Source organism: Pan troglodytes, chromosome 2, assembly GCF_028858775.2.
Source record: "Pan troglodytes isolate AG18354 chromosome 2, NHGRI_mPanTro3-v2.0_pri, whole genome shotgun sequence".
NCBI lineage: Eukaryota > Metazoa > Chordata > Mammalia > Primates > Hominidae > Pan > Pan troglodytes.
The window spans coordinates 175,233,572-175,258,817 of record NC_086015.1 but is presented as its reverse complement, the minus strand read 5'-3'; the positions used below and the strand labels follow the sequence as shown (position 1 = coordinate 175,258,817).

Below are 25,246 nucleotides of genomic sequence, written 5' to 3'. Positions count from 1 at the left end.
TTATCTGCATCAGTGGTGAGAAGACATGAAATGCATTCAACTAACAAACATTTACTGAGCACCTATTATATATTTTTTGTTCTTAAGAGGTTCATAGTGCAATGCAGGCGAAAATAATATAAATTATTAAGCAGCAAGGTCAGCTCCAACCAAGTATATGCAAAGAATATACTACGATAGACAGAGTGTGGATATACTGTATGATAGATTAGAGCAGGGAGCATGTACTGACATCAAATAAATGATTAACTTATTTGAATTATTAATATATTTTGGGTATTTTCCAAGCAATTGCTCCCAATTCTACTTTTCACAAAATAAAAATTCGCTTTTATGCTTCTGAAGGATGTACAAAGATAAAATATCTAGTTGTAAGACTGCGCAAGCCCAACTGTTGTAATAAAAATTTTTAATTAATGTTAGAGATAATAGTTCAATCCCTAATAATTTTTTAAAGTTTCACTTAACTGTCTAAATTGTTTCCCCCAAGTGCTACTTGACTGAGTTCACAAATAACTCTATTCCACAATGTTCAGTGACTAGTGACAAAGGAGATTCAGAGAAAATAAGTACCGTGATTTTATGAGCTACACATTTGGAAGGACTATTCCAGGAGCAAGGGTGGGTTCACACTGCCCTACGTGTCTTGTCGAGATCACTCCTGTGTGAAGCCAAAACCTGACCCTCTGAGCATGCAGCTCTGGCCAACCAAGCAAACTAGTCAAGCACAATACAGCATGAATAAACAGTCATTTTATTTCAAAGACTTTTATGCAGTCTGAAAATGACTCACTTCAGAAGTCATCCATTTTTCAATGCTTCAAGAATACAAACTGAATGAGGGAAGATTTTGTTCTCTAAAATCACGACATTTTAAAAAACGATACAGTATTTCTACAACAAAAACACTTACCTCTAGAAATGCTAAGGTTTGAAATCACAAACCTTTGAATCCCAAAATAAATCAAATACTGTGTTACTGTTTCCCACTTAGACAATTTGACTTAAATTTCCCTCTTCCTACACCAACCTGCTGAGCTGCATCTCCATTCACCAAGTGGGGCATCATGGCTACCTCTCCGTTCAGCAATGGTGGCAGTTCCAGAGGGATTTGGTCGGTCATCATCATTGTGACGTACATTCATGGAGAACTTCCCTCAACTGGCTTCCTGCAAGAGAACCACCACTTTTTAAAAAGGACTCAGGACCACAAAAATCACCTGTAACATAACAAGTCACATAACAATCTAAGTGCTCCATCATGAAACCCAAGTTATTCTAATTTGAGAGCCCTGTATTATTATGTCAGGCCCCAAAGAGGGGTAGAACAAAGGCACAGTAATAGCCTGAACTAGGAGACAAAAGACCAGAATCTCTAAGTGGCCATGTGAACATAACTTTCCCGTATCTCAGATATATCCAGGGCAACTTGTTCAGTCAGGCTTAAAGGTAGATTCCATTGTTTCTATTCTGTTTATTCCATTTATTCTAATGAAATTCATACACATTTTCAAAATAACACAAAGCCTACTTTCATCCCATAGTGGTATCTGCCACCATCATTTAGCTTTGCAATACAATAGAAGGAAAATAACAGTTAATTCCTATTTACAATTATAACTTGTTCCTTAAGAAGTGTTTATTCTCCAATTACGCCCAAAATACATGGCAAAGATGGACAAAGAAGGATAAACGAACAAATATAAATACACACACACGCTCTCCCACAATTTTAAATGATCTCAGGAACAAATTGCCATAGAGCTCACAGTTAAATTTATCATTCATAATAGAGTCCCCAAAATTTCAAATTCAAGGACATTTGGTCAATGAACCCTTTAATACTTAATATTCAAATCAGACAAAATAATGGGGCAAAATTGTTAATAACTGCCTCAAATATGTCTCAGGTAGATATGACAGAAATAAAATACTTATTCTCATTCTTAAACACCTCCACTCTAAATGTCAAGCATACCTCTCCTCCCTCCATCCCACCCAAAAAAAGTCCTCCCTTGGAAGTATCAAAAGATATATAAAAGCCACCCAAGAGATTATAAACTTTTTTACTTTAAATAGGCAAAATTTTACCTGTTTATTATACACCCATTTGGAGAAACTAATTATTTTAAGCACCAAAAAACGAAGTCTTATCCCAACTAGAAAAGCAAATTCTATAATAACAGGTCTTATAATTCGGTGTTAATAGTACCATCATGCTGTTTTATGAGGCAATTACTCAGTTCCTAAGCAAATAAAAGTACCAAGCCCAAAGCCTGATAGTTTATCCTCATGAAAGAAAACAGATTCTTTTACAATTAAAACTAAGATAATCCCTGTTGACACTATCATGACTTAATTGTTTGAACTATGAACAGGTCAAATGATGGAGAAGAAATCTAATGTCTATTTCAATTTCATTCCCAATATACTTTATCTTCCTAATAATGCATAAGAGAAAAATGGCTATTTTCTCAAATTGATGACATTACACAGGCCTATCTTTTTTTTTTTTTTTTAATGGAGTCTCACTCTGTTGCCCAGGCTGGAGTGCAGTGGCATGATCTCAGCTCGCTGCAACCTCCACCTCCCAGGTTCAAGCGATTCTCCTGCCTCAGCCTCCTAAGTAGCTGGGATTACAGGCGTGCACCACTATGCCTGGCTAATTTTCATATTTTTAGTAGAGACAGGGTTTCGCCATGTTGGCCAGGCCAGTCTTGAACTCCTGACATGACCTCAGGTGATCCACCTACCTCGGCCTCCCAAAGTGCTAAGTATGATGTCTTATTTAATGTTTCTTCAAAATCGCAGGTTGGATTAACAGGGTGGTAATTTACATTAGGGGGTCTGAGTATAAGGATCTAAGGGTGGAGAAGCACTTTCACCTTTTCTTCCCTCCTCCTGGGGCACTCGCTATTGAGGCTGTGGTGCAGACTGTGGCTCTGTGTCTTCTCTGCATCCGTTCTGCTACATTAGCGAGTGCCAAAGACCTCTCCTGCTTGGCATAGCTCTGACATCTCACAGGGGAGCCTAAGGATAGAACCTCTTCTGTCTTATCCAACAAGGCAAGAGGAGTAAACCCATTTCAGGGCCTCACTCTAGGTCCCTTCAGCCTCCATAGGTCCTTCTATTAGGCCAGCGTACAGTAAATAATGATACAGGTTTAGAGAGTTCAAATGGGAGGGAGATGAGGGTCCTTAGGACCTGCTTTGGGCTGAAGCTGTCTATACTCCATGTGGTCCAACCCATCTAACCAAAGTTTTGAACACTTGGATTTGCAGCTCAAATCCAAATAATGGTGCTACTTTGTTCCTATTTCTCATTGTTTCTTGTGTGAGTCCTGTGAGGGAATGGGGAGGTTGAACTGAGTAAGAGAAGACAGCTGTGATCTGGTACAATATTTAGGCATTCCTGGTCTCCTGTCTCTAGTACCGAAGAATGTCTGAACACCAACAACACATCTAACACTAACAATTCTAACCTTCTGGTAGGCATTGTGTTAACTAACAGGACTGCTGTCAATGAGACGTAGCAATCCAACCCCGCTAAATAGCACTCTTAAGCACAGGTGTCAAGTCCTAAGCAGGGCATTAACTCCAGGTTCTGCAAGTGTGGGATAAGGTAGATGGACCCCCAGACCCAGGCCCACAAAGGCCTTACAGAAGTAGGATAGAAGAGTATGGGGACTGACACAGATGTGCAAAACCATCTCTTTTCATAAGGCCTTTTTACCCCCCAAATAAACCAAAGAAGTCCACTGGCACAAGGAGATCATTATATTTGCTTTTGAAAACTTCATAGACAACTTTAGGTGAGATGCCTGAATCTTTTTCTCTACTACATGATGGACTTTCCACCTCATACCGTGTTCAGTGGTTACTAGACATGACTGGGAAGGGATGGAGGAAGGGGAGACGGGGAGGCTGTATGTACAAACACTCCTGAGAAAGATAAAGTGGGAACATATGAACATCATACACTCCTAAGTTTCAACTCAACCACCCAACAGTCACACCGTTGATCATGGAGAAAACAGAAGAAATAATAAAAGTGAATAAAGGCCACTGTGAGCCCAGCAGTCTCACTTAGCCATAACCAGTATTGCTGATCTTTTCCCTCAGCCACCAGCTTGCTAGAATCCAAGGCCTTCTTTGTAATCCCTAACAGTTTCACCAGAGATAAACCAGACTTCTTCCTGACAAGAATATAAGGTAACAGATTCAGCTAGATGGGGCCTACATGCAGCCAACGATGTTTAAATCCCCATTTCTGTGCTCCATGCACACACAGAAAGTACTTTTATTTGCCTAGAATGCAAGAGACATACAAAGAAATGAATTATTTCGAGGCAAGGAACTGCCCAACTACTTAAAAGCCAACTGCCTGCCAAGCTGTCCCTTAAAATGATCATAGAATAGAAATGACTTAGTGTATGCGCCATAGAAAACAGACTAGAGAAAAGGCAAGGAGGAAAAGCATAAAAGCATGAAAACATAAAACTTAGCGTTCACAGTAGTATCTTTTTGGTTATTCCCCAGGCATGAAAAGGGAAACGTAGTGAGTGTTCCCAATAGAAAGTCACAGATTCAGGTTGTGAATTGGGGAAACCACATTGCAAAACCATCAACAGTTAAAGCAGGTTAAGTCGGGCCAGGAGGCCTGGGAAGGCTTGTCATGAGCAGTCATCACTCTATGGTCACAGCAACCCAAAAGTGAACCTCCTCTGTTTTAACCAGTAACTGAGACAAAACTACACGTGGACTTAACTCTCAACAGGGTGGCTCAACTCAGCTGTGAGGAGACCTCAGGAATACCTACCTGATGAAAGCCGACAAGGCTTTTCAATGGAATTAAAAGAGGAAGCAATGGATGTGGAAGGCTTTCATCCACACAGTTAACTTTAAGAACTAAAGCTTACTCTATTTGTCTGTAATGATTGCGAATGGAAATTACACATGTTCTTCATGAAAGAGCAGGCTGGCCACAGCTTTTTTCTTAGGGATTTCAGGACAGTTTATAAGAATACTGTGTTCAGTCATAAGGTGATGGATGAGGATGTTACTGAAACATTTTGACCTTACATATATAGAGCTATTATCACCCCACCTCTACTTAAGTTTTGTTTTTTTTTTTTTTGAGACAGAGTCTCACTCTGTTGCCCAGGATGGAGTGCAGCGGCGTGATCTCAGCTCACCACAAACTCCGCCTCCTGGGTTCAAGCTATTCTCCTGCCTCAGCCTCCCGAGTAGCTGGGACTACAGGCACGTGCCACCATGCCCAACTATTTTTTGTATTTTTAGTAGAGACGGGGTTTCACTATGTTGACCAAGCTGGTCTCGAACTCCTGACCTTGTGATCCGCCCGCCTCGGCCTCCCAATAAGTTCTTATGCTTAATTTTAATGTTTTTTTTTTCTTTCTCTTTTCTTCATTAACCACACTCCCTCCAGTCTCAGGGCCTTTTCCTAAATTTGCTGTCTTAAATTTTCTTTGGGCTGAGCAGCCAGATTGTCAGTTACATACACACACAGAGAGGAGTCCCTGAGTACAGTTTCAGAAGTTCCTCGTGCGCTTTGTGCAGTCTTCCTTTTCACCACCAGCTGATTATCAGCTGTGAAGGTAGCTGAGCAGGCCAGATGTGTGATCTCTGGATAACCGCAGTGTAACTCATTTTCATCTTAGTCAAAAAGTCTCAGTAGAAACCACCCTGACTAACACTCATCTTCTTGGTCTGGGTTCCTTCTTCCCTAGACAGATGTGTATCTGAGCTGGCCAAATCTATCACAGGACTCAGGCATTTTGGTCAAGGCTGTACCACATCCACACTGTCCCCCAACACACCACGGAGATGTGATCATGAATCCATTCTTGAAATCAACTACCCTTTACAAATGAAGAAATGCACTGCAAAACTAATAAGAAAAAAAAAACAGAAAATAGATCATCTCTACTACAACGCATTTATTTGTCGAATTCTATGAACTTTTCTTTCCCCCACACAGAGCACCAGGGTTTCTCTCCTATTCTTTATTTTGTTCGTACCCATACTTCCATTTCAAAGAATTTGGTAACAACCACAGGCCCTCGCAACCTCTCCCCCTAACCACACATAACACTAAAACCACAAGTGCTTCACACCCAGCTAGTTCTATTCTTTTGATTGACAGGGAAAGGCTGCCACGTGGGCATTTGTGATTAACTTCCCTCTCCCCTAAGAAACCAAGCCACTGGTTACCTTCTAGCAAGACCCAGCATTTCCAACAACCCCTGAGCTCAAACGCAGGGTTTGGGGCAGGACACTCTGGAAACAGAATGAACAGATCCTCACTGTTAGTAAGACATTAATTCCACCCAAATATGTCCCCAAAGCTTTTAAAGAAAACTTTAAAAGAATATTACAAAAGATCTTCAGTTTTTGCATTTCTCTAGGCAACTAGCTTATTCCTTTTTCTTCTTATTTTGCTTCCTCTTCTCCAAGTCTAAAAAGATTTTCCATGGTACTTTGGTCCCAGCCTACACTAAGAAACACACAGGCCAAATTCATGAAAAACAACGATTCGCAGAAGAGAACTGCAGCCCCACCTGCAAAGGGCCAAAGCAATTATATACTAGGAAGAATGTCTAACTTAAAGCCAAAGCCCTAATCACTGCTGGGAGAGTTTTTAAGTCTGTGAAACTGGCCTTCAAATTAATAACAAAATGTCCTGGTCCTCACTCTGAGGGCCAATGACCCAAATTTCCTTACATTAATTCAAGATGTGAGTTAGCAGTACAGTATGCAAATTAATTTCAAATGACAAGAGAAAAAGAAACATAACAGTACCAAAAGGAACAAAGTATACCCATCAGAACCAAACCCACCGGGCCAGCCTGGATGAGAGGAATTGATTCCCTGAGTTTAATTACAAGCCAGGCTGAGGCTCCCAGGCCCACTTCACCAGCACCCTAATGAGACCTCCCACTAACTTTGACTATCCTGGAGCAGTGTTTAAAAAGGTCAGTGGAAAACTGGGCATGGTGGTGCACACCTGTAGTCCCAGCTACTCAGGAGGCTGAGGCAAGATGATGGCTTCAGCCCAGGGAGTTTGAGTCCAGCCTGGGCAACATAGCAAGACCCTGTCTCTTTAAAAAAAAGAAAAAAAAAGGTTGATGGAGTAACATAACAAGTAAGTAGAATGTATGTGTTCAGTTTTAACTTTTCACTTCCATACTCCAATTCAAAACCCATCAAATACAAGGACCCATAAAGCAACTTGAAAATAATATCAGAATTCATACCACGATAGTTAACTGTGATTCCATGTACTCCATAAAGCTAGTGTCTTTTCCAACACAGATTAACCAGTCACCTTCACACACCTTAAACATAACATGTAAACATTTTGCTTGCTACATGCTTGTTCTGTAGCCTGAAAAATATATTGTCACAGACACATTAGTAAAATCAGCTCAATTCGTACTTCATGAAAATTTCCTTCTCTACTAAAAATACCCACTGACCTCTAATAGTGAAAATCTATAGTGGGTCAAGTTTCAGAAAATACAGCAGAGAAACATCCTGGCCATTTGTATAACAGTAATAAAATGCCTGTAATCCCAGCACTTTGGGAGGCCAAGGCAGACAGACTGCTTGAGCTCCGAAGTTCGAGGCCCGTGTGGGCAACATGGCGAAACCCCATCTTTTTTTTTTTTTTTTTTTTTTAAGAAAACAATAATAATGGGGAAAAAAAATTCCTGATTCAGGGGGGTGGGGAAAACCACATGAAGACTCAAAATGCAATCTGACTTACTGAATCACAGAAAACACAGCTTTGCTGTATTGTGTTTGGAGAAAGACGGATTTGGGATGTTACTAAGAAATTACTATACATACTCTTGTAAAACAATAAGATAGCTAATGTTTTATGAGTGATTATAAGACTAGTTTCTAAATGGCTTCCAATATAAAACCTAATAAAAATTTATTATGACAAACATTTGTGCAGCTGATTTACACTGGTTTGTGCCTTGACTGCAGTTAAAAAAATAAACATCTAGAAGTTAAAATTTGATACGGAATCATATACACAGAAAAAAGAAAAGAAAAACTGCATTCATGAACCTCCCCCCATACACCCCGGGTGGCCTTTATGTATAAATGCCATCAGTCACAAGGACAGACAATTTCCTAAATGTGTACTTCCTAAGTTTTATTATTAGCAAAACTTAGAAAAGAGAAGCAAAGAGAGAGAGCAAAGCAAGGTAGTCAGCTGGGGCACACATTCCTACAACTAATGGAATGTCAAAGTATCATTTACTATTTTATTTTCCTCATTAGAAAAACCTCTTTCCTTCTTGATCAATGCTGGCTTTGAAAGATTGACTGATGTTTCAAGACCTAGAAACTCTGAAAATAGTTGTCATTTCTAGCCTTTCAGCAAAACCAGGAACTGCTTTTGATAATAACCATGGAAACACCAACAGCATCAACAAAAGGAAAAAAATTTCATTAAAACAAAATAGAAACACAATGTGATCTTCTTTACCTCTGAAATTCTGGGAAAATCTGCTCATCCATCAACACACACCTGACTGTTTTGACCACTTCCCTGCTACTGTGAGAATATGGCTTTTCTTTCTCTTCCCAGTAACACTACACCAATGCCTTGGCATTGGCTCTGCCTATGTGGAATTAGCATGTCGCCATTATGAACCTGATGTGGGACACTGCCATTGGACAGGAGAAACCTAGAGGTTGTTTTAGTGCTTTTCCTTGAGCTAATCGCTCCTGTACACTTCAGGCAAACATTCCCCTTTGCTTTTTAAAAAATCAAATTAAGTAGCACAAAAAAAGGATATGGAGAGGGACTAAGAACTGTTATTAGAATTTTTCACATCCCCTCTGCTAAAAAAAAACTTTGGAAAAAAAAAAAAAAAAAAACTATAGTGGACAGGCCCCAGCACTGAGTATTGGAAAACATGAGTTCTAATCTGGGATTTGTCAATAAAATAATTAGCTCTGAACTTCAGTAATTAATTTCCTCTTATAAAATGACAATATTATAGATTAGCCCTTAAGGTTCCTTTCTGATCTTAAGGGAGTATGTTTCCTCCCTTCAATACCAATTGCTTACCCTGCATACCTAATATTGATTAAACTAAAGCTTAAAAAAAGACACATAAAAAAACTTCTAAAAACCTGTTTCCTTCATTTAAGTACAGCTTGAGCCTTCTGCATAAAAGGAAGAATCTAAGTAAAATGTTGAGAAAAGAATGTATTGAGCACACAGTGCTGATAATCACTGTGTTTTTATGCCAATAAAATCTAATTTTACAGCTGAGTTCTATACAGCTGTGCAAGAAAGACTCTTGCCATGGCTTGCCACTTGAAGGAAAGAAGGAGTGGTGATAATTGTTCATGCAGAAAAACCTCTTGAGACATGAGCAGTACCTGGAGGTATGTGCCCAGCTGCTTGGTTGAGGCACAAACAGTCTGGAATTTGCCTTCTTGTCTGATATGTGTTCATTAGTGAAGTAAAATCACAGTTGTCTGAAAAAGTTCTTAACCTTAAAAACATTCTTGCGTTTTACATCCAATTATAAGCATAAAAGATTTAGTTGGGAGCATTTAAATCCACAGAGAAATCCTGTGAAACTGAGTTTTTTAGATTAAAAACACCACCACTTCAGATTAAAATAAATATTAGGTTCGAGCAACAAGCCCAAAGGAACCATCCACTGTGCCCTTAAGTGCAAAAAGGGGATGGATGTCCCTATTGTATAGGCCCTGCCTTCAAGAATCCATAGATGCTTTTTAAACATTTTTGGCTTGGCATAATTTTAAATTTGGCAAAGCAGAGTCATGTCTGAACTCAAATCTAATGTACAGGAAAGCACTATTTTCTCGGGGAGAAAAATCCATATACATAAGGATTATGAGTAAAAATTACATGTAATTTGAGGCTGCTTCCGTAAACCCCTATTAATATAAAGAGGTTGCTTCCGTAGCAGCCCAACATACCCCAAATTTTACAGAAACATAAAAACTAAATGGAAAAAAATTACATCACTATATATACACAATCTCTTGACCTCAGATCCACATCCTCACATAATACCAGCTCAGTTTTGCAAATATTAACTAAAAGGGAAAGGGGGCTTATCTACAAAAAAAGTTTACCAACCAAAGGTTCGTTTGCTTTGTTCGTTGTTTTTAAGTGGTATTTACATAAGCTTGCAGACGTAATTAACCATTTTTATTAGAACACTTAGATTCCAGGTACACTCATATCACAATACATCTCACACCCTGACATCCCAAGGATGACAGTCAAGTATCTACAAGGAAACATGCCAAAGCTATGAGCCCTTATTCTCACACATACCCAAGCTAACCTGGTCACAGCATCCAAACATGGGAATAACTGAAAATATAGATTTTCAGTGAAATTTGAAATGTTATGTGTTTCTGTAAGACAGTGAGAGAAAAGTCTACAGAACTGTAGTCAGATAGTGAAAAACATCACTTCTAAAGCCCCTTGAGGAAGTCTACTTCTAATCTGCCCGGGGAGGTGGAAAGAGACAGGAAGTCAGAACACATGCTCCTCCTCCCCAGCACCAGAAGCTCACGCTTTACCCAGCCCTTGCCCAGCCCTTGGGCACTACACCTGCCTGGCACCCCACGGCACTTTGACAGGTCCCACTGCTTTTCAGGACTGTGGTTCAAGGTTTTCCTATGCAAGCTCTCTGTGTCTTAGTTTCTTTATGTATAATATGAATGATATGGCTGCTTAAGTACATGACTTCCAGATAGCCCTTTAATAAGATCCAAAATGTATTTTATTGTTCTATTTGTACAGCTCTATTACGAAACAAATTCACATTTGTGCATCAGTTTGGGCACCTAAGAGACATGCATAACCCCCTTGAATAGAAGAAAAAAAAAATGTGTTGCAAGTACCAAACAACTGATTGCTTTCTGGAAAGATGTGGAGGAAGAGCTTTGAAGCTGCTATTTCAGCCTGCTGGGGCAAAGGCACTGTTTGGGGCACCTGCACACTAATTCTTACCTAGCATCAAAACATCCTATGAAGTAGTTGGTATTGTCCATTTACAAATATAGCAACTAAGGCTAAAGAAATAATTTGCCCAAAGAGACTCAGAAAGTGATAATAAAAAGTCCATGCTCTTAGCGAGCTAATTGTAACATCTAAGAATCTGACAACAAAACCCAAGTAGAAGAGCTGGCTAAAATTTATATGTAGGTTAGTGAGTTTTAAAGACTAAATAAAACAAGCACATGGTACAAAACAGAAAAGGTATCAAAAGGTAACTTTCAAAGACAACCCACGAGAGTACATCTCCCTCCTAAGGAGTGCTTGGTTCCCCTCCACAAAGGCTACAATTGAGTTTTTGGTGCTTCCTTACCAAAATGCAGACTTAATCATTTTTAGAGCACATTTTAAAGTAGCTTAAGAAAGATGAAGCAAATCCATTATACTACCATTTAGCCTAGATGGTCTAAAATTAGAGGGGGGAAAAAACTAGCAGAAACCAAATTATAAATTGCTAAAGTTATGTCTTCCATGGTGATTTTAATGAAATGTGCCATGATTAAACACAAAAGCAAAATTATTTCCAAAGAAGGGCAGCAAGTTATTGATGAAGAGACTGCTAGAGTAATATCTTTGGTACAAAGGGTTTCAAGATTCTATTAATTTTAAGTAACTACTGTAAAATAAGTATAAAGCAGGTTGAAGGCTTCTCCCTTTAATAATAACAATATTCCAAAAGAAGGACCTAGCTGAAAGGTACCTTATAAAATAACATCAAACAAAAGAACTTGAAAAAAGGTCATCAACCATTGTGTTAACCAGATATTTACTGTGTACCCACTTTGTGGTGGCACTGTGCTAGAATTCTAGGGTTCTAGAAATAAAGGCATAAGGTTAAATAGCATTACAATGAAATGTTATACTCAATTAACTAAAAACGAATCTGCATTGGACACTTCTGACGAAATACCACACAAAGTCAACAGACCTCCATGCTCTACGAAACCTTTCATCTGAGATAAGCCCCAATGTCTAAATTTGGTTTCCCAGCTGTGGCCTCTTTTCTAGACTTTGAAATCTGACAGGTGTTACAGAAGGTGAATTTGTCTTCAAAATATACCCCATGCCTTAACCTTCATTTCTGATCAGCCAGGAGAATACTAAAATTTTTTCTTTAATCAGCTCGTATAGAATTCAATCATGTTTATTTTACACACTCAGTTTTGTTTAATTGAACAGATGTTATAAAACATTCATTATAAGGAAAAGAATCTGTACCATTAAACATCACTGACAGTTCCTCCTATTTATACTTAAATATATATTTCAAAGATTTCTGACATAAGCAATTGTAGATATTGGTTCAAATTTTTTTTCAAAAAATTATCTGATTCTCACTCCTGCATGGTTGGGGAGGATGGAAATCAGTAAGAACACTGTCTGATACATTGAAAATCAGTTTAGGACTGTTTTTTTATTAACTAAAGGCAAGTTATTTCTTGAGAAATATTACATTTAATGACATTCTCATAAGCAGCTTTGTTTTTCACTTAATGTGACAGAACATAAAGCAAATACCAGGTGTTACTTAGAGCTCAGAAGAGACCGAAACAGAAATTTCACATGAAATGACAACAGTTAACAAACAAACAAATTAGCAGGTGCAAAGACATACCGTGTAAAGGAATATCTATTTACTATTTCAGATTAGCTCATTATGATAAAATTTTAATATAAAATATGTATATAGTCATATTACTAATTCAGATAAACATTTTGAAAACATAAAAATGCAAAATTCTCTAGAAAAATATTTTCTCTCAACAGAAAACTGTCGCACACCAGAGAATTAAGGAGATTTGTTTTATTTAATAGATAAGAATGATAATTGGTATATATATGGCTTATATGCAAATAGGTGAATTTCAGTGTTTGAAAGCATGGTGCTTGCCTATATTCTAAACACTGCCTGTGAACAATGACATTAATTTATACTAATACAATTTGTTAAGAAAAAGTAAGCAGCTACATCCATTTATTTAAGAAATACCTATTTAGGTTCTCCTCTGTGCAAGACACTCTTCTGTGCTGAAGTTACACAAATTCTAAATTTAAGGAATTCATTAACGGGTTTTAAAATTTTTCCAGAAAAATCTTTTTAAATTTCAGCTTTGGTACAAAAGGCATGTTCTCCAATTCAATTTTAGTACTTCTCCTTATATGAACACAAAAGACACACACAAAATATTTTTCAGTTAATGTCACCAATAAACTCAAAGAAGCAGAATGAAAAACGCAAGTAACATTTTAGGATTATTAATGGTTTTGATGTCATGAACCCCCAAGAGGGTCTTAGGAGTACCCAAGGGTCCCCCAGACGACACTTTGAGAGTTGTTGCTCCATACAAGCAAGTTATACATAAAAACATAAAAAAACAGATTGCTGTCCCTCCTTTATACTTTCTGTTATACAACTAGAGTTCACCTGACAGGGTCTAAAGGAAGAACAAATTAACCCAAATTAAGAGGTATTCTAATTCTATCACAGATGTCTCTCTCCAGGACTTTATGCCACACTCATTAGAGAACATTTGTGAGGCAAATTCATTTGGTAAATCATGAGAGCAGAAAAGCAGGCTGGAGGGCTAAGAAAACTGATGTTGGGGGCCAGGTACTTCCTGCTGGGGCTGTCAGCAGAGTACAGGGGAGGTGGAGACTTGACAGCCATAAATCCAGGCCTGTTAGATGGGGATCCCCGTGCAATCTCTCCTGTAATCAGACTCATGCCCCAGATTCAAAGCAAATGATCAAACACTAAGGAAGTAACGACAAATAATATTGTGTTGCCATTCTTAAGGAAGAATCATATCTGCTCTGATCTCTAGACCTTCATTTACTGCTCAATGAGCCCATTTGAAGTCCCACCATGATTTGATCTAGTATTTTCTAGGGTCATTCATTTATTTATGTCTTTCATCAAAGAACCCAAAGGAAGTCTTCCGAAGCATAAAGAGAACTTTTAAAATGAGAACCTCAAGTTTCAAATATAGACAAAGGAATTAGTACGACATTGAAATTCAGTTCCTAGAGCAACAAATTAGCAAAATCAAAATATGCCACAGCTAATTGATTTGCATTCAACAAACAGTTAGATGAGAGACTTCCCTTTCATTTTTAAAAATAGATTTAACAAGCATATTAATTTTCCACTGGCCGCTATAAATAAATGGAACTCCAAAATATCTTTCTTTGCAAAGGCGTTTGCTCTAGCCAGTCACTGTTAGCCTGACCCTGAGTGGAATGTGTATTTACATTGCCGAGAGGCAGCATTGTGTGCTGGTGGGAAACCACTTCTCACAAACCTCCCATTCAACCGAGGACTCCACAATAGGTACTCACACAGGAAGTACGCCTTGCAAAGAGCACCTCTGCCATTCCAGAAAGAATTTTCCAAGGCAGCAAGGATGGCGGACCACTATAAATGCCATGTTCACAGGCCCTAACTGCCTACACTTCAGGGTCAACAAAGCCAGTGTTGTTCACAACCATTCCCCCGAGTTCTTCCCAAGGTGAAGGGGAAACTCAACAATTCCATTTAATTTTTCTAGATAATCTCTCAGGGTATTGCTTTGTTTTTCTTCAAAAAAAAAAAAAAAAAAAAAAAATACTAAGCCATAATTGCTTTTCTCAAATATTCTGGAAAGTACTCCCAAGAATCTACTGCTTTTTCAAAGCCAACTGAAAGGTGTTAACATTGAATGTGCAATTTTAAAAAAATCAAAACTTCAAATATTACTTCATAACTCCACTGATTCCTTAAATACCGATTCCTTAAATACCTTAAATACCGACCACTGTGTTTAACTGCAAAGCCAAAAAATTATTTTAACTCCTCAACTAGAAAAGCATGTACTGTCAGTAGTATCATGTTAACAATGACTTCTGTACAGGTACATGCAGGAAATCAAGACAATGGTGACTGCTTACACATGCCATCAAATCAACTGGTGAATGAAAAATGAAATTAATAAATAGATTTTGGCAATTCAATACTAAACTACTAGCCTCAGGGTTTGGCTTTTTCCTCCATACTTGAGCATGTAAGGAAGTACAACCTGGTTCTTTAAAAAAATGTGTTGATTAAATTCTCAATACCCCAACTTCCCAACCTGTACAAGAAAAGAGGCAGCTGCTTCCAACAGTGTTATCTTACGGCCATTAAATAAGTTAATAATATTGGGCAAAGGGCAACTCTTCTGGCTTATTTTTCTCATTTCTTAAAAAAAAAAAAAAATTTCTTGCAGCTCCAGCTCAAAGGATCATTTCTCAAATTAAAGGACTGAATTCCATGACCAATGCCCCTGCCAGTTCTACTAATCTATCAATTTGGGTATAATAATAAAGAATATCACGAGTAATACATACATCTCAAGGATTTACTGGAAGTCTACTTAAGGCAGCTGCTGTAAAATAAAAGATATGTGTATCCATGCCCATCATAAATAATACCATTTACTAGTGTCAGGAAGTTGCTTTTACAACATAGAAAAAGTAAACCAGGCTATGAGGAAGTGTTCACAATAGAATGCTTAGTGCAATTTACACAGTCAGATTATATATGTATACACAATTTTTTAAAAGACTGAAATGAAATAGAACCAAAATGTTAATGCTTAACTTATGGATAATAGAATAACGAATAAGTTATATTTTTCTTTTGAACTTGCTATATTTTTTAAAATATTCTACAATGAGCATCTATAATTTGTATAATGATATAAGTTAACTTTTTTAAGAAAACATAATTCAATTTACTTTGCACCATGTGATTGTTTAAATTTTTGTGAGGAAATACTTTCAAACCACCACATACAAAGAGACCTAAAGAATACAGGTTTTATCCAAGTCTCACAGAACTAATCGTCACCATTCTACTCTGGCTGTGGGACACAACAATGGAAGAACATCTGTGGTTAAGTAATAGATTTGGTAACATTTACAAAACCAGCCCTAAGGTCATGTTTGCTGAGTAATCCCTAGATTAGGCATGCTCACTAGGACCAACCCAAACAGCTAAAAAAGAGGGGTGGGGGAAGCAGGTTCCATAGCCTTACTTTTTTTAGATAACAAGTGCTCCATAAAATCCTCTTCCAACTGCCAAAATAAATCAAACTTTCTGGGTGGAGAACTCGCTGTCAATCAAATGGGAATCAGCAAAGATAAACCTAATAATAGAATCTGTTACATACTTACTTAGCTGTACTAACTATGCTAGTCTCTAACTAGCACAAAAGACTTCAAAAGCTCTTGCTTGAAAAGTACAGGGTGGGGTCAGAGATTTCCTTAGGAGCTGGCAAGCCTCATTCTTTAACAGTGGAAAAGTAACTACCCACTCTTATCTTTATGGGTTCTTTCCAGCCCACCCGCCCTCATCCCATACCTTTTAAAAATATTTGGCCCATATTTTTATTCCCACATTCCTATGCATTATAGCGTATAATACATGTTCACTCTAGAAATCTGAAAATACAGAAAAGCAAGAAGAAAGTTTAATTGTTCATAATCTTACCACTCAAAAATAGCCACTGTTAAAATGATGATGTATTTCCTCTCAATCTTGCTTTTCTATTTGAAATTTACAGTAAGGGAGCTATAGATTATAATCAATCTGCCTATTTTTTTATTTTTGATACATAACAATGATACTCATTACTTTAAAAAATAAGCAAGCTGGTTCCTAAATCACATTTTACTTCAGAGAAGATGGTGAAATTCTCCTCTAGGGTCCTGGACTCTGGCAGAAAGATGGCAATAAACCAGAAAAACAGATGATACAACAGGTATGTCCACTGTGCACTCAGAGGCACAATTTCTTTTTATATGATATTAGGCTACAATGACAAAATGCTTTTAGATTGTGTGCACATATTTTAAATAGAATTATTTAAATCCATTATGAAGACTGGATTCCATGAATTAATAAAAATGCAATTCCTTGTTTCTACGTTTACAGGTATGCAAGTTTCTGAAAGTTAAAGGGTGCATTTTCTATCTTCTGAGAGCTACAGGATGTTTTATGTTAACTGTCTGTAGCACCTATTTCACAACTATAAACCTATCCCAACCAATAATCAGAATGAATGTATGTACCAGGAACCAGGTTCAATGGCACTTTGCCCCAGAATTCTTAATTAACCCTGAGCATCTAGGTTGTATTGTTACCAGTAAAATTCACAGAGAACCAAACTGGCAATATGTACGATGTGGCTTAAGATATTTTAGAACAATGTATGGAAACATACATCACAGTATGAAACAGTGAAAACTTGGAAGATATTTTATCCATACAATGCAAGACTCTGCAGCCAATTTTAAATGCTGTAGAAATCAATCTGCTAACATAGGAAGGTGTTCACAACACATTGTTTGTAGGGGGAAATAACAGGTTAACAAGGAAGTGCACGCTGTGATACTCTGTGCAAAACTAGGTTTTTTGTTTGTTTGTTTGTTTGTTTTTTTAACAAAGAAAAGAGTCTAGAAGAACATACACCAAAGTGTTCATAGTGATTTTGATAAAGTAGGTAGAAAGAAGAATCTTTTGATGTATCAATGCTCCAAGACTTTTTTAATGATGCTTGTGTTAGGAGAGGGGAAAAATAGTACACAGAACAAAGAGCATCTTAAGGGCAATCTGATCACATCTGTGCCAAATAATCTAACGGAAAAATGTGAAACAGATCATGGATATCTGGTCAAGGGTAATCCTATTAAACAAAACCCCTCTCTATGAGTACCCGATATGGGTCACTGGCTGTGACAATCTCTCTTCTAAAGCTGTGCTATAGCTCTCAGAAAAAGGTGTGAGCTGTTCTAGGCCCTTCACTTTGGGCCCAGTGGCGCCAATGGGCAGTGGTGGTGGGGACTGTGAATCTCCTAGAAGCTATTTTCAGTTTCAGAATATACCACAGAATCCCAAGTCTGAAAAAGAACTTTGAGAAGTTCAGCTCTGACTCAGGCTTGTACTGTATCTAAACATCCCTAGTAGATCAGAGGCTTCGAAATATCAAAACTTGGTATTTTTTTATTACACTATATCCTTCAGCTAATTATCCCAGGATTTCCTCTCTCGAACAGTTGGTAAAAATACATTTATTTGGAACAACAGGATGATAGGAATAGATAAGGTCAGAATTAGACAGAACTGTGTCTGAGTCAATGAAAAACAAAAATTGCCGAGTATTTTTAAATCACCATCACTGAAGAGAGTATTTATTCCTTTGATGAAGTCTGTTACCTCTGACTCTTCCTTTCCATTACCACCACCAGCAGCAACACCCTAGTTCAGGAACTAGTCAAGTCACTACTAGATTCTGAAAAAGTACAGGACCCATTTACTCTGCCTACTGTCCCTGTCATGTCCCTTCTGTCCACTCTACCCTGCACATGCAGACCATGTAATTTAGTTCTGGAACCTCACTTCCACTAAGCCACTACACACCCGCTCACAGACCAGTGATTCTTCAAGCAGAAGCACCCATAAGAGATGGGGAATAGAGGACTTAGCACTGTGAAGGGAGTCATTCTACAACACTAACCATTCAGGTTAGAGTTTCTCCAGATACGTGCAGGAACTATCAGCAACAGAATTAAGCGGGGTGCTTGTTTAAAAACGCAGATTCCTCACAGATATTCACAGCAGCATTACTTAAATAACTCAAAAAGGAGAAACCATCCAACAGAAGAATGGACACACAAAAATGTATCCATTTTATGGACGCATAGCTTAAATGTATCAATTTTATGGATACGTTCCTTAAAAAGGAATAAAATGCTGATACATGCTACAGCATAGATGAGCCCTGAAAATATTATGCAAAGTAGAAAAGGCCAGTTAGAGAAGGCCACATAATGTACGATTCCCTTTATATGAAATGTCCAGAATAGGCAAATGTAGACAGAAAGTAGACTGGTGGTTGCTTGGGGCTGGGGTTGACGGTGGGAAGCAACTGCCAACGGCTATGAGGTTTCTTTTAGAAGGGACAAAAATGTTCTAGAATTTGCTAGTGGTGGTGGTTACACAATGCCGATGTTCTAGAATTTGCTAGTTGTGGTGGTTGCACAACGACATGAATATGCTAAAAATATTAAATTTTACACCTTAAATGCATGAGCTGTATGACATGTGAAATATATCTCAATACAGCTGTTTAAAAATCCAGAGTCCTCAGTTCTCACTTAGATCTACTAAACCAGAATCTCTGAAGGGAGGCCTAGATATCCTCCCTTTGAACAGAAAGAGCAGGCGGTGTGCATTCTCACGAAATTCTCCAGAAGATTCCTTAGTACACTAAAGTTAGCACTGCCTTTGATCTTTTTCTGAACCTTAAAGGCTATACCAGTGTATTTCCTTCCAGGTGCAGTGACTCACGCCAGTAATCCCAGCACTTTGGGAGGTTGAAGAGGGAGGACAGCCTGAGGCCAGGCGTTCGAGACCACCCTGGGCAACACAGTAAGAGACCCACTCTCTAAAATATTTAAAAATTAGATGAGGCCGGGCGCGGTGGCTCACGCCTGTAATCCCAGCATTTTGGGAGGCCAAGGCGGGCAGATCACGAGGTCAGGAGATCGAGACCATCCTGGCTAACACAATGAAACCCCTTCTCTACTAAAAATACAAAAAATTGGCCGGGCGTGGTGGCGGGCACCTGTAGTCCCAGCTACTCGGGACGCTGAGGCAGGAGAATGGTGTGAACCCGGGAGGCAGAGCTTGCAGTGAGCCGAGATGGCACTACTGCACTCCAGCCTGGGCGACAGAGCAAGACTCCGTCTCAAAAAAAAAAAAAAAAAAAAAAAAATTAGCTGGGTGTGGTGGGGATACTGAGGTGGGAGGATCAGGAGTTCAAGGACCCAGGAGTTTAAGGGTGTAGTAAGCTATGATTATGCCCCTGCACTTCACCCCGAGCAACAGAGCGACAATCCTGTCTCTAAAAAAAGATTCTGGCCAGGTGCAGTGGCTCATGCCTGTAATCCCAGCACTTTGGGAGGCCAAGGTGGGAGGATCGCTTGAGCCCAGTAGTTCAAGACCAGCCTGGACAACATAGAAAGACGCCATCTCTACAAAAAATAAAAAAGTAGCCAGGTGTGGTGGTGCACACCTGTAGTCTCAGCTCACAATCTCAGCTACTCAGGAGACTGAGGTGGGAGAATCACTTGAGCCCAGGAGGCAGAGGTTGCAGTGAGCCATTATCATGCTACTGCGCTCCAGCCTGGGCAACAGAGTGAGACACTGTATAAACAAAACAAAAAAATCTAATGTATTTCCTACTCTGCCCTACACAACCCTCCCATGTGAACAGTGTCCTGATGCTGGGGAGCAAGAGACCGCTGCTGAGCTTTTGCTCTTGCTATTCTCTCCTCCTCTTTTCCAGGACACCCACAGTTCTGTCCAGGTCGTGCTATTTAAAGCTACATCAAAATTACTACGGTTCACAGTAACCTCTACAGAGAACCCTTGGGGTCTTCCTATCCTCATGCATGAAAGGAGGGTGATGGACTGGGTAATGACTAGACTTTCTCCCATACCTGAAATTATGAGCCTCTCTGAGAGATACTCAAGAAAGACTCCAGGCAAACAGCCTTTCCTCCATTCAGTCCACGTTTTACATCCACATAATAATGTGTATTGAGCAATTTTCTCCTCCACTTAATAATGTGTGGGGAAGCTAAATAAGGAAGAATCTTTTTGTTAAGGCTCAGAAAATGTATACCTAACACAAGGTAGAGTCCAGCATATGACAGGGGCTCAGGCATTTGATGAACTCCTTAACTGATACCCAAAAAGTCAATCGTTTAGCTTGAATCTCTTCCTGGATCTCCAGGTTTGTTGAGGAGTCCATACAGAGCTTTTGCATGGAGAGACCTGTCATTCTGTGCTGCTCTGTTTGACATAGGAGGTTTGCTGTTCTTCTACTCCAAGATGATATTATCAACCACTATCATAAACACTTGAAATGTGCATTGTTTTTTCTATCAGTAATGATGGCTTTATGACAGCATTTGAGAGAAACTTAAGGTTAGAGGTGCCATGCATGGTCATGAAATGAACACAGAAAACTGACTCATCTTATAATCAAATTTACAACCCCATTTGAGGCAATCTAAAGCCATCCGTTACCGCACTCCCCTACCCCCTCACCTCCCTAACACACACACACACCCCCCAGTAAAGTCAGGGCACTGTGAGTAATATTACTAGAAGCTACACAATTTTGACCATTTCTCTTTAGTGACTACTCTTGTCAAGATGACTAAATACAAATTCCACATGACAATGTGTGTTAAGAGGTATTTCCTACAAATAAAAGCCAACTTTTGAAGATAATTTTTGCACCATATTTAACAGATATGAATACGTATTCTTATATGTTTAGCAACTGCAGTGACAAAGTTACTTCCTAAAGCTAAAATTAAGATGCTCCAAAGCAAATATACACAAACATGCATGCATGCATACACACATACACAAACGCACACACACTTTTCAGAACACTAGGAAACTACAAAGTGCTTGATACTACAATGCTCATCTCTAAATCTATTTTTAAAATTCTGACTTCTGTAATTTCTAATCATATTTTTTCATACATCTGCAAATTAAGGGAAAATATCTACCTTTTCTTCCATATGTACTGCCTCTATTCACATTTTAAAATTATATAGATAGAGCAAAACCTTGGTAATTCAACTTAATTGAAGAAAAAAGGCCCATCTAAATGTATGAAAAGAAGCATTTGCAACAAGAAATTTAAAGGCAGCTAAAACTTTCAACAGCACTGCCAGGTGGAAATCCTCTGTACTTAACAGATAAGACATACTTGTATCTATAACAGTTACTACTTAAAAAATATTTTCCCAAATACTTCAGAAGAGTTTTATTATATTCTACTCCTCTCCACTTCCCCAAGCCCATCCTTGTTTTACTTATTTCCTAAACTCTTCATAGGCAATGAAGAAATTACTGGGATGAAAAGTAGCTACATAGGTTCAGTATTCCTCACCTGAAATGCTTGGGACCCTAGGTGTTTCAGATTTCAGATATGAATTTTCAGATTTTGGAATATCTGCATATACATAATACAAAGTATCATATACAGGTATCTTGGGGATGGGACCCAAGTCTAAACATGAAATTTCTGTTTCACATACACCCTTATACACATAACCTGAAGATAATTTTATACAATATTTTAAATAATATTGTACATGAAACAAAGTTTTGGCTGCAACCAGTCACACAAGGTTGGGTGTGGAATTTTCCACTGTGGCATCCTGTTGGCACTCAAAAAGTTTCAGATTTTGGAGCATTTTGGATTTTCAAATTGCAGATGCTCAATCTGTATTATCTTCAGTACCCGGATCACACAAGGTAAAGAATAATTTAGTTTTGTGAGCTGGATCCTAAGTAATAGGAAAAAACTGAAAGGGTGCCATTTCAGTTCATTTTCACAACCCTATCCCACTCCATGAGCAAGGAAAGTGATTAAGAATACTGCTCTGGAGAAGCAGGAAACTTGGATTATTCTGTTCCCACCAAGAACTATTTCTGTGTTCCTAAGCACAAGTCCTTCTCCAGCTCCCTGTTTTTTTGTTTGTTTGTTGGTTTGTTTGTTTGTTTTTGGTCACAGCCCTAGGTTTCCTCTCACATGCCCATTCCAATTGTCTTTGGTACCTGCCTAGAGTGCAGAGCTGAGAAAGATTCACTGCCCCCGCTCAGTGATAATTAGAGATGGCTGTCAAGGTCATGGGATTAAGGAGCTAGGAGATGTGCATCACATATTTGCCATCCACTGGTTAGAAAAAAGCACCAAGGACCCGCCTGCTCAAGTTTTCTCAGGAACAACAGTAGCAGAAAAGAGGAGGCATGTTTGAAGTTGGACGAGTTGTAGAGACAAAGACAAAGTCAAAGTCTCTGGCTTCCACTTCTAATTCATTCAACATTTCAGAGATAATATTAATATCTGGAAATTCAGAATAGACTAATTTTAAAAATTTTAAAGCAGTATCTAACAATTTACATATCAGGATTAAACACAACTGTTTAACTCATAGCCATCACAACTGACAGATATCACACCCAAAACACTGATACAAATGAATTATATATGTCGAAATCATATTTGTCATTAACGTTGTAAAAAGTTGAGATGGCCGACCTGGGAATTCATTCCCTCAGTTGTTCAAATATTTACTCGGTATCTTATGCAGCTGGCACGGTGCAGACCCTAGATACATAGTTTTCCACTTATGGCTGACTTTGTAATTGAGCTATTCAAGAGATTTTTAGATAATGAATCGACCTGAGATTTTCAAACCTCCATGCCTTGATCTTCACAAGACAGCCTTATTAGAATCTTGATTTTTTTAATGTTCCAAGAGTCTTCTGTCAGAGATATTAAGATAGTGCTATGACTGAAATTATATTAATGGCAAAAATCATAATTACTTTTGTACCCACCCAATAATTTAAAATCTTCATGCTGCTGAGGGCTTAATACACCCTACATTCGATTTGTGCATGGTACGCGTTGTGCCGTCCCCTACCTTCGATCAACTGATGACTCAGTACTGATCTGCCCAGGGAAATCCTCCAAACCTCTGCAGACAGCTGTGCCACATTGCATCCTGTTTCCAACATTCACTAAGGAAATTTCCTCATCCCTAATGAATTCTTACTGTTTTTTTCTAGGGTTTAAGAAAATCCTATGGTAAAATATCTTGCCCCTAGTTTTATACTGAACTCCTATAACACACATTTTAAAAGATGTTTTCCTACACTCTTGATTCAAATATTTAATTTGGAAACAAGAATTAGTAAAGTAATAATAATTTGTGCTGAACTAATTTTTACTTTTACTTTGCAAATTAAATAATTAATAATTTGTGAACTAAATTTTACTTTGTCCTATGGGTATTAGTTGCTCACTATGAATTTTGAGAGCTCACAGGACATTGAAAATCCCATTTATCCAAAACTAATTCTGTGAAATTCAATACCATGACAAGTCAGTGCTCTTGTCAATGCCTTTTTTGTCCCGTAGAAAGCTAATTTATCACTTAAAACAGAACCCTGAATATTATTTGGCTATTGTCTGTAAATTTTAAAATCTTACAGTTGAATAAATGAGTAAAAATATTACTATTGTTATAGCTTTTGTACAAGCTAATCATTTTAAGCATCACACATTCCACAGGAGAATACTGTCAACACAAGTAATCATAAAATCATAATGGCTACCATTTGTAGAATTTATTTAAAATGTGGTTTTTAAATGATCAATTGCATTTCTTTTTTAGATTTCACTACGTAAAATTTATCTTTTTATTTATAAGTGTAACACTGGCACCTACTTTTAAATCAATTTATGAAACCATTCTCTTTTGTAGGATAAGTATTGTCATTGAAATATACATCCTATAAAATACAGTTTAAAGAAATGTAATAGCTATGTACAAAACATTTCAAACATTTATATTCAGCAAATCAATTGCATTTCAAAATATAATTACGAAGGTACAGACTTGTGTGATTTGATGTATGGGCATTACATTTCATTTAAAACATACTTTACATGGGATTCATTCTAGCACGAGAGACACTGACTGAAACCCACATGATACTGAGGAAAGATGACCGTGGTGACCATCTGGAGATCTGGGTTTCAGTTCTGTTATGTATGCTAGCTGCAGGAGTTAGGTTTCTCAGTCTACATTTATTTGCAACATAAAAAGGTTGGACTAGACTACCTGCAAATTCCCTTCTAATATGAACTTCTGTGGTACCAGTACAGCGGTTTTGCTAATTTGGGATTCAAGTTGTAAATAAAGGCCTACTTGGAAGAAATTTTCCCTAGAAAGTACCTTGTTTAGCCACATAACTTTATAGAAAAATTACAATAGCTGTACAACACTCATTTAGGTCACACCTTGAATGATAAGCATTTTTAGGCTGTCAGCTTTTCCAGGAACAAGATGTGGCAGGCAATTTCCTGGTTCTAAGCATATGACTTACTCTGAAAAAAACGAATGGCTGAGGTGATGAATGATAAAAGCTTCAAGATACATGAACCAAAGTGGTATATACTACATTCTCATCTCTTGCTAATGTGGACTATATTCTCTTGCAGATTTCTAACTATTTAGAGATCTCCAATTATTT

General features: G+C 38.1%; 1 protein-coding gene across 4 annotated transcripts in view; it reads right to left on the bottom strand.

Moving 5' to 3' along the window:
* The window catches only part of FNDC3B (fibronectin type III domain containing 3B), a 361,399-nt gene that overhangs the window by 287,750 nt on the left and 48,403 nt on the right, over positions 1–25,246 (bottom strand). For all 4 annotated transcript variants that reach the window (XM_001165324.8, XM_016942296.3, XM_063807331.1 and 1 more), the window contains one exon: positions 1,031–1,169. In XM_001165324.8, coding sequence (XP_001165324.1) covers positions 1,031–1,141 — 111 coding nt within the window. In that variant the 5' untranslated portion in view covers positions 1,142–1,169. The remainder of the gene's footprint in view (positions 1–1,030; positions 1,170–25,246) is intronic.